This window comes from Drosophila ficusphila, unplaced genomic scaffold (assembly GCF_018152265.1).
Source record: "Drosophila ficusphila isolate 14025-0441.05 unplaced genomic scaffold, ASM1815226v1 contig_414, whole genome shotgun sequence".
NCBI classification, from domain to species: Eukaryota; Metazoa; Arthropoda; class Insecta; order Diptera; family Drosophilidae; genus Drosophila; species Drosophila ficusphila.
In genome coordinates, this window is record NW_025064328.1 from 13,222,980 (window position 1) to 13,240,031 (window position 17,052).

At 37.8% G+C, this 17,052-nt stretch overlaps 1 protein-coding gene across 1 annotated transcript; it reads left to right on the forward strand.

Moving 5' to 3' along the window:
* The first annotated feature begins 9,907 nt into the window (after positions 1 to 9,907).
* Positions 9,908 to 11,780, forward strand: LOC108090635 (clotting factor G beta subunit-like). Its single transcript, XM_017189412.1, has 7 exons — positions 9,908 to 10,125; positions 10,182 to 10,227; positions 10,281 to 10,444; positions 10,509 to 11,006; positions 11,078 to 11,126; positions 11,195 to 11,328; positions 11,386 to 11,780. The coding sequence occupies exons 1-7, from the start codon at positions 9,918 to 9,920 to the stop codon at positions 11,739 to 11,741; spliced, it is 1,455 nt and encodes a 484-aa protein (XP_017044901.1). The 5' UTR covers positions 9,908 to 9,917; the 3' UTR covers positions 11,742 to 11,780.
* Positions 11,781 to 17,052: the final 5,272 nt, after the last annotated feature.

Sequence of the window (17,052 nt, forward strand, 5' to 3'; positions counted from 1 at the left end):
CCATTGAATTGATTGCTTTCGGTTTATAATGGGTTTGGCAAGCGACTTTGCGGGATAATAATTTCAACTTGCGGAAATGCTATAAAAGTTTCGATTTAAATAATTATCTGGCTGTAATGAAAAAGTTAGGCTTTACGTTAGAGAGAGAAGAATTTCTTAAAATGTGTAGCAAATTTAATATATTCATATACATTCTATGTGTCGGTAATGTCTCTTTAACAGTGTACAAACTATTTCACTATGGGGACAGAAATTCAATTCCCCTATTAATACAAACTTAAATGAAGCTCCATACAGGGGCCGTCATTATCAGGACATGGCAGCAGCGGCAGGAACAGCAGAAGCAGCAGGAATAGCAGCAGGTCCTGCCACATCCGACAAATGCAATGCGGGAAGCGGCGACAACAACATCGACTTGTACAACATTTCGCAGCGGCATAGTCAAAATATCTAACGTACAACAGCTGGAAGACAAAGCAAAGGCGACCAAATCAACGGCAACGGATGCGAGAATGTTTATGCCCATTATGAACAAGCATCGGTTGCGTGTGGGCACTGAAAGAAAACTAGGTTAAATTTAATAAAACATAAAAAAATATAAATTTACATAAACATTAAGATTAGAATTTCATCTGAATAAGATCTGATTACAACAAAGATCAAATGGAGTGGTATTAAAAAATAATTTAATTAATATTCATCATTTTGTAAAAAAAAGAAAATGTATTAATATCAGATTATTTAAGATAACCATTAAGCATTTATTAAGTAAATCGCGGAATGCTTATGAGTTTCTTGTGTTTATAATAATTCTTATTGAGATAACTGGAAGATTTTTTTCCGTGTACAAGGAGTTATGGGTGTATTTTGGGTTAGCATCTGTGGGTGGATTCAAAAGGGGTGTATGTGGGTGCCAGGCATTCACAAACCCATCACATAAACGTTTTGTGCATTGCAAATCTGTTTGCCGCAGGAGCCGACCTAGTTGAAATCCTTCCAAATTATGCACGAAAATTATGTGTGCGAAAGCGAAAATTTCCGCAGACAAACTGGCATTGCGAATATTGCGCATACGACATGTGTTTGGCATATTTAAATGGGGCACATGTCGAGTTATTGAAAGGGGCGACGACCAGGATGTGCATTGTCATTAGCCCAATTCGCTGATGGCTTTAAGTGCATCTTCCTTGGCGATTCAATTGTTCGCAATCATTTATCAAATGAGTTTTCATAAAATGTCACGCAATGCAATTTCTGCTGCTGCTGCTTCTGGGAATCCAGCGAAATAAATGATGCCAGCTTGCATTCCAGTTTTAGTGTCATAAGTAAATCCCAGCGGGATAGAAAAATGACTGTGAACTGACGGGGGCAAAGTTAAAGTTGCCATCATATAGACTGCTCTCCCTGGCATTATTACATTGTTGCATAAGACAGGAAGAGAGAAATGCGTTTGTGTGTCCTGCAGCCAATAAGTTGCCAGCAGCCGTTGCCATTGCAGCAAATATCCTTTCTGGCTGCCTGACATTTATGTGCGAGCATGTGTGTGTGTGCCAGTGTGTGAACACTCGCTGCAGTAACAACTTAAAGCTTTTAATAAAAATGTCAAGCTCATTGAAGTGCATTGAGGGACGAGGCGGCAGCCAAAAGTGTGTGTCACTGCAGCTAAGAAAGGTCGCGAGTTCTGAATGGTTAAGTATCTATTGAGATGTTCTTATCAGCACATACGTAAAAGCACCATCTCCGATTATCTACTAATCGTTAAAATGTTTAATAATAAATATTAAATCAGAAAAACGGAAAAAAAGGTATTTAAAAAGGATTTAATTACGATTAATTGCAAGTTTTACTTTAAGTTATTTCGAGGGCAGAGTAAAAATATTTATAAAATATATATAATTGATTTATAAATACATCAAATTAAATACAATTACCAAATTAATAAAAATGTGTCTTGTCGAATTATGTTTTCTTTTTATTCCATATGCTAATATTATTAAATTTTTAAAACCCTAAGTTTGACCTCCTTGCTTAAAGAAGCTTTGTTGGACATGTGTCAAATATGTGTTACCAAATCAAGCTGCACGTCGCATGTGCCCGCTTTTGTTTCACACGACTAGTTCTCGTTTGATTGTTGGCTAACCAGCTGGCCTTAACCCCCCATCCTTCCCCCTTGCACCGTGTTTGGCCCCCTTAACCCATTCTATTAGCAGGAAAAGGTTCGGAGCGCAGTCAGCTGAAAAGAGGTATGCAAACGTGTTTTCCTTGACTCCTGCAGATGGCTGACAGGATGCTGGACCCTCTGCAGCAGCTCGGCTGACAATTTTATTGACAGCCCGGCATTTAGATTGATTGCAGTTGCAGTTGCGCAATTCCGAACGATAACAATACGTGGTGCAATTTCCCCCCATTTTGGCTCCCTTTTCTATCCTTTAATTAAAAGTTTGTCCAAATATTGTTTACTTTGGCTAAAGAAAGCATTGGAGAATGTTAAGAATATCTTGGTATGCTATTTTCTTTACTTTTTGGTTACTTTCTCCTTGCCTTTCTGTACGTTTTGTTATCTTCTTTTTTATTCCGTCAGGCAATCGTGCAAAACTATTTCAATTTGGCAACACCGAAGGATAGGTTTTAAGCTATGCAAAAGTTTTGCGTTTATTAAGGAATCCTTACCTTTGAAAATAAAAAGAAAATATTACATTCTCTTAATGAATTTTGTGTTATTTGTAGGTGTTTTTTGTTTGATATTCAATGTGTCATGTGTATGAAAAAGTACTTTAAAATTCAAAGTCAACTTGCTTTCAAAAAGAATTTAATGGAATGATTTGGTTAAAATTGCAAGATATGTATTGGAATACTCATAGTTCTAATTTTTTGTTACGCATAAAACGCATTAAACCAACATAAAATCCTTCTGCCAACAGTTAATACAAATAGGCATTAGGTGTTTAAGCTGCATTTAATCGATATCCCTTGCTCTTTTGATTAGAAATTCCGACTTGTCAGCGACTTACTTAGGCATCAACTCATCAATTCTCAGATAGACTCACAGATACATTTTCCGGCTAACAACACACAAGCCTGTTGACAATTGGAAATTGTTCTTCTGCCCCCACTCTCTCTATTTTCCACACACACACACACAGACATGGGGAAACGTATATCCTTTCACTCGAACTCAGTGTGGCTGTAAATTATGCATACAAATTAGAAACTACCGTCGTATGGGATGACGTAAACACAGAAATGTTGAATAATAACGTTAATGAAAACAATGCAAGGACAGACAATGAGGAAGGAGCTGGCGAGTGGAGAGAGTGGAGAATGGAGAGTGGAGAGTCGAAGGGGGCTGGGAAAAGGACAAACAGCTGCAGGAAGCAAAAGCAAGCAGAAAATTAAACAGAACAAAGCAGTAGTAAAGCAGATGGCGACAAGATAAACACATACACTCCATCCATCTACTCATACATCTACTCTGCCATTTATACACTTGAAGAAAAAATTGACAAACAATTTATACAATTAATTGAACTAATATATTTTAACACGCGAAACGAAATAACTAAAATCTATGGATGTATGGTATTATTGTTTAACTTTAAATATTAATATTTAAATGTTAGCTCTGAAATATTTTGGTAAAATTTTTTCAAAATTGTCAAGCTGTTATATATTTCCCTTTGCTTCTGTGTACTTGCAAGTTTTGCAACAATCACAGTGAGCGCTAAAAGAAAACAAACAGCACTGCAAGCCCTATAAATTTAATACCCTGATGCTGACGCTTAGCAACGTCACATTAAAAACAAAGATCTGAATAGAAAAAAGGACAAAATCCCATCAGCTTTGATATGTCTGTTAAGTAATATTTGCTAGGCAAGGAAAAAAAAATAAAATTCTGGCAGGAAAATCAGCAAAACAAGTGAAATGTATACATCTCCAGACAATCCAAAGTTTTAAAAACTGCATATGTATAGAAGAGATAAACTTTGGCAAGCAAAAAGGGATATGTTTCTAAAGCATTTCGTGTGTCTGTGATTATTTTTGCATGCTAACTAATTCCCCCTTTTGTCTCGGTCCAAAGATACATATTTTGTAAACAGTTTTCTCTGTTGCCTGACAACAGAATTTTAGGTTTAGTAAAAGAAAAATACAGGTGTGTTGGCACAAGATTAAAGTTTATTTGGACATGAAAGAAAAAAAAAGCAACAGGGTATATACAAATACCAACTGGTTTGTTGAAAACTTTTTTTGGTAAATTGCTAGGAAAGAAATAAAAGACACGTAACTATATTACTGCTGAGAACTGAAAAGGGATTAGTAAATATACTAATTTGAATTGAAATCTATTCTATCTATTTAAATTCATTCTAAACTATCGTTCAGAAATTTAAAGTTTTTAGACTGAATTGTAAACGGTTTAAAACGCGTCTGAATACGTTTCTAACTCCACACCATTTAGAATCCTTTCTTCATAAGTCTTTCATTTTTGGCTCTGCGGTTAGCCGCATTTTCGACTGTCCCGCAAATGAGACACGAAATTCAGTCGCCCCTTAACCCATTAGTGGCCCCCACGACCATCCAATCAAAGTCACCTTCTGCGGCTCGTTTTGGGCAGGGAAAGCCGCTCACTTATTCATTGGCAACCGCAAATCTTTTATTTGACTTCGGGCAACTCCAACGTGGCATGACTTTTACTTTGGGACAGTTTTGCCACCAAAACAGAGCAACAATTCTCGAAAATGGGTTTTTTGGAGGGAAAACGGCCAGAGGTAAAGTCGTCGTGCTCGGTGAGTTGGCATTTTGCTTTTGCAAAGTTTTTTAATTAATTAGGAAAAGTCTAACTGAAAATTTGCGGCAATTAAATGTGAGTTAAAGTCACTAAAGCCAAGATATACAAAAATATGGAACACTGCAGGACGAAAGGCAAAGGAAAATATTTAATAAGTCACCGAAGATGACGCAGTCACGTTTTTTTTTGGTTCAGCAGGGAAAAGCCGAAATGGGGATGAGTTTTTTGGGCATAAGGATGTTGCTGCCCCAGCTGACGGCTCGCATATGTGGAAACATATATAAATATATATATCTATACGAGTGAGGCTGAGATGTATGTTTATATGGTGTGCTTACACTTGCTCAACAAATATGCGCCTAATAATGCCAGAGGGTGGAGATTTGTCTGTTTCCCGCCCTGTTTTTCTCATGTTGCCAGCAAAGGCTTAAAATATTTGCACGTAAAATGTTTGGCGGAAAATCTCAACGGATACGCACACACTCAAATACACATTTACTGAGACAGAGACAGAAACAGAGATGGAGACACGCATTTGCGTTGTCATAACGCAGCTGTTGCGTTCTACATGGCGTATGCGTAATGCCTTTCAAAATGCCATAAGCATGTGCCTTTAATGACATCATTTGCCTGCAGAAATGAAAATGGCTGCCAAGTGTCAAGAGTTGATGGTTTTATTGCTATATTATTGCATTTAAAAAGATGAAAATGCAAATTCAAATGGCGAGCAGGAGAAATATTATTTAAATTTCGGCATGGTTTGAAAAACTCACTTGCCGGCGCAAAAAGTTAATTTAATTTGCCTTTTCTTATAGAAGTATACTTTGAGCCCGATATCTTTTCCATATTTTATTACACAAAATAACTTTAAGAGTTTATTATCCAAAAAATAGAACACAAAGATATTTTTATCCAGACTATAATTTCCTAGGAACCCCAACCACTTAGTAAATTAATCAGCATAATTGTGCTGGCAACGGCAAAATTCCTAAGTCGCATTCCTAATTTATTAATTAGTGATTCGTTATTGTAACGCACTTTCGTGTTTTTCCTACACACACAAACCAACTCGCAAGTTCAGTAACAAGGAAAAATATTCCAAAAAAATGGCAACAATGTGTCGCAGAAGCAAAACAGAACTCACACGGCTGAGAGGCCACGTTGAGCACGGTTTACCTGTGCTTAATTAAAATAAATAGACACATGCTTCTACCACTCCCCCCTTTCCCCTCTTTCCCCTATTTCCCCACTTCTCATCCCGCATCCTTGATGAGCCGCTCGTTATTATGCAGCAAGCGTGTTTGGCATTAACCAATATAAGTAGTCGGCTCTGCCAATTTCCATAAGTCAACAGGGGGAAAATAAAACGAAGTCAGCAATTAAAAGCGCTGTTCATCAGGCGGACAGCTGCTTGCGGTTAGTTGGGTTAGCCTGGCTAAATATTTTCCACTCCTTTTCCGACCCGCCTCTTGAGGTTTTCGTTTTTTTTTTCAATCTTATTGCCTGGATTACCCGTATTCAAATCAGCTGCAACGCCCAATTAATGTAAGCGAACACATTGTTGCATACTAATGAGTTTCCCGACGATGGAGATTCTGAACCAAAATGGGAATAAAGATGTGCAAAGCGATGTCTGTTACACTATGGTAAGGCACTAATTTAGTGGTCAGACTTTTGAATTTGGAACTTTAGTATTTAATTAGAAATTTTAAAATAGAAGGGGAAGTTGTTTGGTTATTTATTTTTGAAGTGTTTATGGCAAAATCGCTAAGCACTTTATTCTTTTGATTAAAAGATGATTAAAATTACAACAATATTTTATAAAATACCAAAAGACTGATAACAATGTATACGAAATGACATACATAAGTCTTTCTCCTTGTTTCATTGTGTCTAACAATATAAATGTACTCTTATTTAATTGCTAGCAGAAATTATCCACAACTTTGTTCATGTACTACCCAATTAGACTGGTAGTTATAATTAAAGTTGAGCCATTTAAAGGACATTAACTTGCAGACACTCGTCTGACTATCCATCTCTAGCTGGTTCGTAAGTTTTTCTCAGCTGACAAATGATAATGTAATGTCATCATATATTACGAATGCGCTCCGTTCTTCTTAAGCTCGCAGCTCAATTACAAAAACTTATAACTTGGAGCTGGCTGAAAGAAATAAAGCAACCGAGAGCCAAGACTCGAAAAACAGATTTACACATACTCGTTACTAATGAAAGTTAAAGATGGCGCCGCCGGAAGGAAAACGAGAAAAGAGCAGAACTTTCCTCGTTCCTCGTTCCATTTCCCCCCAAACTCTTAGTTATGGGATATGGCCATAAGTATGTAGTGCAAATGAAAGTTTTTCTGAAACAAGCAGCAGAGATTATGCCATGTTAAGACACAGGCAAACTACTTGGGATCGGTATTGCGACAAAAGAAAAGGAAACTAAGGGGGCGACAAACAAAAGATTAGTGTCTGGGGTTGCAATCGCAATTGAGTGTTCCTACATTTTCCGAAATTAAACAATGTAAAGTTTTGGTTGTGCCACCAAGCCGAACAGAAAGAAAACTTTGCTCCGCATGTCAGCACCAAATATGTAACTCAATTAGTTTTTCCGCCCCTTATCCAACTCTTTCATAGTGCACTGAGAAAAATCGTTTTATTCTTTTTGGGAAGACCAATAACGAAAACATTTAAAATTTGTGTACAACCTTAATATTTTAAAAATTATCTCGTTTTAATTGAGTGTTGAATCTTTTGCAATAACTTACTTCTCTAAAACAAAGAGGATTGATTTTGATTGGCATCTCTTGAATTGCAAATTTTTCATAATTTCTTTATGTGCACCATTCAATGCTCTGGCAAAAACTTTATGTGTAATACATTGTTGTTGTTCCTGCGGTTCTTGTGGCCAGCTAGACCGGCAACCAAGTTGTCCATCCATCCTGAAGTTGGAGGTTTATCCAAACCCCCACTTGATGCCAATCGCTGGGTTCTCTTGAGCGTTTCAATTATGTTACTCGAGTTCTTTTAGCTGAGGGAGTTCGAGTTCTCTTCAGGAACCGCCACCACAGTCACATATAAATTTCAAGTAATTGCTTTCGCCCTTCAACAAAAGTCAAGCCAAAGTTGTTGCAAGTAATTGCCATCTAATTGCTTATTGAAATTTTTTCCCTCTAGTGGACGTGGTTGCTGGATGTTTACCAAGATGGGGACAGAAAGACCATCAGCAGATTTCAGAATAAATTGAAAGTGATTGGACATGATTCAGGAGGAAATTGAAGTATTAAAGGAGATGATAAGATATTCAGTTTAAGAAATTACTATCAATTTATGATGTTTGCCGTTTTTGTTTTATAATATTTTTTTTCTTACTTAATGAACTGACTTTAAGTTTAAAGCCCTTCACTATCACTAAACACAAAAAATAATTGAATTTTTACTTAAAACTATAATTTGACATATTTATTTATTCATGACCGTTAACTTTTAATTATATATATATCGGGTTGGCAAGAAAGTAATGTCGTTTTTTTAGTAATCGTTTTTAATCTAATTTATTTACGACTAATCGAGCACCAGAGTCACACTTTTTAGTATCATTTTAAAGCCCATTGTCTTAGGTACTATCGACGAAAATTTGGTTATTATTCGATAACATTTGTGGAAGCTATAGCAAATTAAACATGGAGGACCAAAGTGAGCATTTTCGGCATATATTGCTTTTTTACTTCCAAAAAGGAAAAAAAGCGGTCGAAGCTCGCGAAAAGTGGGTTGTTTACAATAATGTCCAACGAAAAAGATCATGGAGCAAGAAAGATGAGCCAGCCCAAGCCACATCAAAGGCCGATATCCATCAGAGGAAAGTTATGCTGTCTGTTTGGTGGAATTGGAAGGGTGTAGTGCACTTCGAGCTGCTGGGACGGATTGAAACCATCAAATCAGATGTGTACTGTCGCCAGCTATTCAATTTGGCGGAAAAAATTAAAGAAAAGGAGCCGGCACTAGCTAATCGCAAGGGTATAGTCTTTCACCATGACAACGCTAGGCCCCACACATCTTTGTTCACTCGGCAAAAATTAACGGAGCTGAATTGGGAAGTGCTACCACATCCACCTTATAGTCCGGACTTAGCACCTTCAGATTACCATTTGTTTCGCTCTCTTCAAAACTCTTTGAATTGTAAAAACTTTGATTCAGATGAGGCTGTCGAAAACCATTTGTCTCGATTCTTTGCTGGAAAAGACCAAAAGTTCTTCGAGCGCGGAATTATGCAGCTGCCCGAGAGATAGACATTAGTGGTCGAACAAAACGGCCAATACATAATTGATTAATTATAAGTCCTGATATAAATAAATCATCTTTGAAACTATTGAAAAAAAACGACATGACTTTATTGCCAACCCAATATTTATATGTAGCTTTAGACTATAGGTGAAAGTAAATACTTCGGTGTTTACCATTCGGACATCATTTTAGATTAAGGTTATTAAGGCAGGTTCTCACCTTGTGGCAAAAAAAATGGATTTTTTTTCTTGGCTTATCGTATAGATATATGTTCCGAAAATATTCTCAAAAAATTTCAGATCCAAATTTGAAATATTACAAAAGGGACAGGCCCTTACATGGAGCACATGCCGAGCACCGGCCATTGGAAGCCAAAACTTTAAACGCGTTTATCTCAAACCCACGTTTTCGGACCATACGGAAGTAATTGAAGGCGTTGGGGATAACCAATCGTCATCAATAGGCATGATTGATTGCATTGAGCAATAATGATTTGTCTGCTCCTTGCTTGTGCAGCTGAATACACGCAAAAATAAATTCGGTTTGACGTTTGGAAAAAGTGTTTTCCCAGGGAGATCACAAATAATAGAGTATACTATAGTATGAATAATCTGCTTCAGACAAGTGATCAAGCTTAACAAAAAAAAAAAAAAACAACAAGACTTGAAAACATTTGCCACTCACAGGTCGATAACAGCCTCTCTTGCTTAAGCTGATCGAGAGTATATAATGTACTATTTTCATCTCTGCGGAGGGCAGAAGCCACAGCGATTCCTGGTAAATTCGACTTCGCTGGCTGTTTTCTTAGTGCTATTTAGTCGATCGCTGACTACCTAATCGAAAAGATGCGCGAACTTGTCGCATTAGTTCTTATCGCGTTGGCGCTCAGTCAATTTGCAAACTCTCGGCTATTGGATGAAAATTGTTCCGGTAAAGCGCCAGTACAGTTAAGAATGGTCGGTGCACAGTTAGCTAACCCGAACACCACTACATGGATGGCTAGCCTGCACAATCTTACCCACTTCGTATGCGGCGCAACGCTTATTCACAAAAGTGAGATCGGAAATTACCTATATGCAAGAATTAGTTAATAAACTTTACATATTTAGGCTTTGTTCTAACAGCAGCACACTGTCCAAAACTTGGAGACGTTAGGTAAGTACCACACCGATGTTGGACATTCGAGACTCTTATTTAAACTATTTTAGAACCGTGCATGTAGGAGAATACGACCTAATGTGCTCGTCAAAAGATTGCACCCACGTGGAGCGTCGTAATGTGGCCGAGGTCTTTTATCATCCAAATTATAACAAACAAACATTTCACTACGATATAGCGTTATTGCGACTGGACCGTGATGTAATATTCAATAGTAAGTTAATGAAAACAAAGGGAAATACCGCTGAAGCGAACCTCTAATCTACTTCATTCCGCAGAATACATAAAGCCAATTTGTATAATCTTGGACGAGGGTGTTTCATCCAAGTCAGTGGACCAATTCTCGATTTTCGGATGGGGAAAGACGGAAACCGACCTGATAAGCGATAAACTAAAATGGCTCACTCTAAATAATGAAATGGACCACACTAAATGCGAATCTGATGGTGTGAAAAAGATCTGTGCAGGCCGTCCCGATAAAGCAGACGCATGTCATGGAGATTCTGGCGGTCCACTGGCTGCGCCTTATAACTACAACGGAAAGTACAGATTTGTGCAGTTTGGGATAATCAGCTTTGGATCTGAGTATTGCGATGGATATGGCGTCTATACGGATGTACTTGCCTACAGAGACTTCATAGCTTCTATCGTGTTGGAAAACGAGCCAAGACTTTTGACTGAGAACTGCAAGAGCGATTGGGGTGGTGGAGTTTACCTGCGCCTTTGGGAGATGTCACATTTAAAGCACACTTTCCCTGGCGGCCTAATCACAAACAGTAAGTGATTAATTGTTTTTTTATCGGCAATAGAGGTGATCCTCTAAGAAATTCTGCTCTAAATTTACAAGGGTTTGTCTTGACTGTTGCAAGTGCCTTTCCCCCAAAAATCTCTAAAATGTAAGTATTACTGTAAATAAGAAACAAAAAATATTAATAAATATGTTAATTTTTAATTTAAAATGCAGAACTGTTGAGACCGAATATCTGGGCAGCTTCGATGTAGATTGGGTCCACAGGCACCCTAACTATACCCTTTCATCGCAATTCATGAAAAATAATATAGCTGTGGTAAAACTATCTAAGGAAGTCCCTAACTCAGGTAACTTTATTCTAGCTGTGATCACTTCATCATGGTAACCGAATCTTTTCATTCCAGATCTCTTAAAACCAATCTGCTTCCGGTTAAACACTGGTCTCCCAACGATTTTTAATGCTTTCATGTACTTTCAGAACTCTATTTTGGGTGCTCACAGTGAATCCCTCGAGAAAGTCGAAGATTACCAATGCTCAATTAAGACTGGAATGACTATAGGACCAAATCAGATTTGTGTGAAAAGACCTAAGGGCTTTTCCTTTGATATACCAGGCTCTTTTGTAGGTACATTTCAAACGATCTTAGGCTCCGAAAAATATCTTTTCGCTGGCATGTTAAGTCATGCTAAGAATGGTATATATTTGATTACAAATGTTCAAAGCCAAGGGAAATGGATAGAGTATGAGTTACTCCGCTAAAACAGGCTTTTATTTTCTTAAAATTTCCAAGAAATTCGAATTATAAAATTATAATTATAAAAAATAGAAAATAAACGAGACCATAAAAAAATTGCACAATTTAAATAAGGGGTCAACTGATCCCAGACAGTCAAATCTTTTATTGTTTTTTTTTTTAATCAAATTTAATTTCCTATGATTAGAGAATTTCATAAGCTTATCTGTTAAATATTGAGTTGGCAAGAAAGTAATGTCGTTTTTTTAGTAATCGTTTTTAATCTAATTTATTTACGACTAATCGAGCACCAGAGTCACACTTTTTAGTATCGTTTTAAAGCTTATTGTCTTAGGTACTATCGACGAAAATTTGGTAATTATTCGATAACATTTGTGGAAGCTATAGCAAATTAAACATGGAGGACCAAAGTGAGCATTTTCGGCATATTTTGCTTTTTTACTTCCAAAAAGGAAAAAAAGCGGTCGAAGCTCGCGAAAAATTGTGCGAAGTGTATGGTAAAGATGCCATGAATGATCGCCAATGTCAGCCCTGGTTTGCCAAATTCAGGCTTGGAGATTTTGGAGTTAAAGACGCCCCTCGTTCTAGTCGACCATCGGCCGTTTTTGACGAACAAATTCAGGCTTTGCTGGATGAAAACCGGCGTTATTCAACAGGAGAGATGTCAGAGAAGCTCAGTGTGTCGCATACAACGGTTGAAAACCATTTGAAGAAACTTGGCTACGTTAGCAAGCTCGATGTTTGGGTTCCGCATAACTTAAAGGAAATTCACCTAACTAAGCGTATCAACATCTGCTATTCTCTGCTGCAACGGATTAAAAGCGATCCTTTTTTGAAGCGGATCATTACTGGCGACGAAAAGAGGGTTGTTTACAATAATGTCCAACGAAAAAGATCATGGAGCAAGAAAGATGAGCCAGCCCAAGCCACATTAAAGGCCGATATCCATCAGAGGAAAGTTATGCTGTCTGTTTGGTGGAATTGGAAGGGTGTAGTGCACTTCGAGCTGCTGGGACGGATTGAAACCATCAAATCAGATGTGTACTGTCGCCAGCTATTCAATTTGGCGGAAAAAATTAAAGAAAAGGAGCCGGCACTAGCTAATCGCAAGGGTATAGTCTTTCACCATGACAACGCTAGGCCCCACACATCTTTGTTCACTCGGCAAAAATTAACGGAGCTGAATTGGGAAGTGCTACCACATCCACCTTATAGTCCGGACTTAGCACCTTCAGATTACCATTTGTTTCGCTCTCTTCAAAACTCTTTGAATGGTAAAAACTTTGATTCAGATGGGGCTGTCGAAAACCATTTGTCTCGATTCTTTGCTGGAAAAGACCAAAAGTTCTTCGAGCGCGGAATTATGCAGCTGCCCGAAAGATGGTCATTAGTGGTCGAACAAAACGGCCAATACATAATTGATTATTTATAAGTCCTGATATAAATAAATCATCCTTGAAAATATTGAAAAAAACGACATGACTTTCTTGCCAACCCAATAGATAAAATAAAGTACTTAACTTATTATTTGTCCACGAAAATGATTAAAAGTATTTTATTCAAAAATTGTTGATAGTATTGGTTGGTTGTCCTATTCATCTTCAGCATTTCAGTCTATTTTTTGGACTCCCGCCTTATCGTTAACTTAACTTTCGATTTCCAAAACTGCTGACTCATGACCAAATCGATCTTATACGCCCCCCGCAAAAAAAAAGGATAAGGGTAATGGAACCTCTTCACTTTATTGAATCCATTTCTGTTGTTACTTTCAATTGATTGATTTTATTTGGCTTTGGCCCGACTTAAAGTAGCCAAATAACAAGTTAAAGTTGGACTAACCGAAAGATTGATGGACACATTAAGTGGGGGGAAGGATATAGGCATGGATGAGGAGGGTGACACGGCCCTTTGGCGCCAGAAAGCTTTCGCCAATGAAGCGGAAATCACACAAAGATTTGCCCATATAAATGTCTACTTTGGCTTTGGCCAGATCCATTTCCTTATTTGTTGTTCGTCGCGGTGATGTTGCCCTTGTTGTAGTTGTTGTCCTTGTGGATGTTGATGTTGCTGTTGGTTGTGCTGTTCTCGACCACATTAACCGGAAGCGCCTGGCAGGCAAACTTATGCAAACTAAGCGAACAAAACTTGGCCAGAGAATAGAAGGCGACTAAGAAGCAATCCAAGCTGGACCCAGACGATGTCCGAAGTTTTTATGCCGGCGGCTGGGACAAAAAACTGTCAGAAGGAGGCGCTACACAGAGAAAAAAAGTGTCAATTAATGTAACTATTTAAATTGTAAAATGGAAATAGTTAAAATAAATTAATTCCTTTAATGTTTTAAAACCAAAGTTAAAGGCCTTTGATTTCAATGTTTGTAAATCATTTCTTCTATTAAAATTGGGAAATGCCATTTTTCATGTATTTTATTTTTCTAAATTACTATTTGTATTTCAGTGTACGAAAAGGCGTTGAAGATGTGCAAAGCTTTTGGTTTCCCCTCTTGGGCGGCCGCCTTATTGTACAAAGTGTTGACTTTATATCCTTCATTTAGTGGACATAAAAAGGATATTATTAAAAGCTTAGAAAAGTAGCCATTTCCTTGCCTTCCGTCCCTACACGTTCCCCGATTCGCCCTATCATTGCAGTGCAGAAAATACATAAAATATTAGATGACTTGAAAGGGAATACAATACAAGCTGATTTTGACCACACAAGACAATGACAGTGGCTCCTCCCCATGATGGCCTTTTGTCCTTTTTTTTTTTTTGGGGGCTGCTTTTTGGATGCGGCTCATTTGTCTTTTATGATGTTGGCTCTGTGTGGCAAAAAAAAAGCTGTTGCCAAAAGAAACCGTTCGTAAAAGGTCCATTATAATTATAAATGAGTTTAGCGCCCATAATACTTTTTATTCTCTTTTCAAATGGATCTCTGTGTGTTCCCTGCAGGTCCCATCCCAATGGGGATGCTGTTATTACCCGGAGTTCTTTTTGTCAAATTGACTGCCATATTTTAATGAGTCAGTAAAAATTGCTGGCCCAGTTATGAAAGGAGGCCAGGAGATATTGCCAAACGGGAAATGGCCCCAAATTGACAAATAAATGTTAATTTTTTGTTGCTTTCTAGTAAATATTTATTTTTCCCTTTTGACTTGATTCCGTTTGGTGTTCTTTGTCTTTTCAAATGTTACAGGGGGTAATGATAGCCGAATGGGAATTTTTACGGGACAATTAGAGATATGAAAGAGGTTGGGGTACTATTTATGCGCTAGATTGCAGAAAGCTTTTAAGATACATTGATATTAAAACATATATAAATGCGGGCAGCGGTCAAATAAGAAGGATAACACCTTTCACAAAACAGAAACAATATAAAATGTTACCTCTAATAAAACTGATAAGTTATAACTTTTCTATAATAATTGTTTTAGTAGAAGTTTTTAATATGCTCAAAATTGATATCTTTGTTTTATAAATATTTGAGCGTTTTATTTCGTTTCTTTTTTCAATTCTTTAAAGAAATGTTTTGCGGTATTCTTCAGAGTTGAATGTAGTGTTAAAGAGGCCCATGAGTTGGACTTCTTTACGGTCGCATAAGTATTGCTTTGGCCCAACCCATTTGGTTCATTTTCATTAAAATACTTGTTTGGTCAGATCCTTTTCAGTTGGCGCATATGTGCCAGAAAGGAAGGAAGGAAGCCGCTACCCGCTTTTCGTCCTTTGGTGTCTGTGTGCAATATCCTTTTCAAGTCCTTTGCCGGTGGTTGGGATTCCCTTTTATTTGGCGCTGCCACTGCTACAGCGCAGCAATGCGTGTATAATTGCTCAGACAATGAGCAATTGTTTTTCATTTTCCATTTTTCAGTGTTTTTTTCGTTGTTTGCTTGTTGATTGCTGCGGCTCCCAGTTTTTTGTTTTTTTCGCCTCTTATTTGTTCCCTCCCCACGTTTCCTTACTTGTTTTTTGAAAATTTTCACATTGTTTGCATACATTTTGCACTCAGTGTTCGGGCTGGTGTCCGTGTATTTGTTATGCAAAGAGGCCTCAAAGCGCCTCCCTTTTTTTCCCCATTTTTCCGCCAATATGAGATGGGTTTTACACAATATATATGCGAGAGTTTGCCATTTTCCAAGCAAATTAGTTTACAAAGGACGACAAACCCAGGCTGTCCACCCACTTTTCCCAGTCCTCCGCCACTTTTCGAACCAAATTGAAAATGCATTTTAAAGCAGACGCCGTCGTTGCCGCGGGCTAGAAATTATTTCATATATGCCAAGTTTATTTACGCTTATTGTTTGGCCAGACATTTCAGGCAGGGGTTTTTATTCGAGTACACAGAAAACATTGTTGTAATCAAATCAGTTCTAAGTCCAGTTATCGAATCAACTTATCTTTTCCATTTAAAAAATAGTCTTAGGCTTCTATAAAAATAATTGTTTGGTTTGGTAAATATCAAATTTCAATTTATTAAACCGAATTTCAATACCTTTTAAGCTATTAAGATAAACTTTTTACCCAGAAACGATTTTTAATAAATATAATATCACTTTATGGGCTTTAGAAATTATGAATATTTTAAAATAATTATAAATAGTATCATACAATTTTTTTTGTTTCTCTGCACTGGTTTGTTATTGTTTGTTTTTGTTTGCTTTGCTTCGCCTGGCCGTAGGTCTGCTCATAATTAAGTGCGAAAATTGGCCACAGGTTCGAGTGGAGTCTCAGTGACCCCAACTCCATTTCCATCTACAAACCGAACCACATCTCCCTCCTTATCCACAGGCACACCCACAGATGCATGCAATTAGTTGGCCATTAAAACAGGCCAGCAGATAAACTACAGTTGCGACTATATCTCAAATTAGTTGCACTTATCCCACCAACTCCTTGCAACTTTTGCGCCCACGTCGCCTTCCAATCAAGCCTCGTTTTTATGACTCAATATTCGGGCACGACGGTAGTCGGCCGACAAACTTGCCACACAGCAACAATTCGCCACTAATTTCAGCGCTATAAAAGTTCTGTTTGTCGGCCATAAATGTCAAAGACAGCAGGTCAGATGGTGGGGGGTTATATAGGGGGTATTCATAGGGATCGGGGATTCATAGGGATCGAAATGGGAATGGAGTCTCGCGTGTTTCATTAGTCGCGAATTATGACGACCTGCCTATGGCCCCGCCCCCTTCTGCCGCCTATTCTTTTATTTCCCTGTCTGGGCAATGTGACAAATTTGGTTTTATTTTCGTACTGCCGCAGACACAAGCCCCAAGATACAGATACAGATACAGATATTTCGATTTATGTATGCAAATGCGAGGGG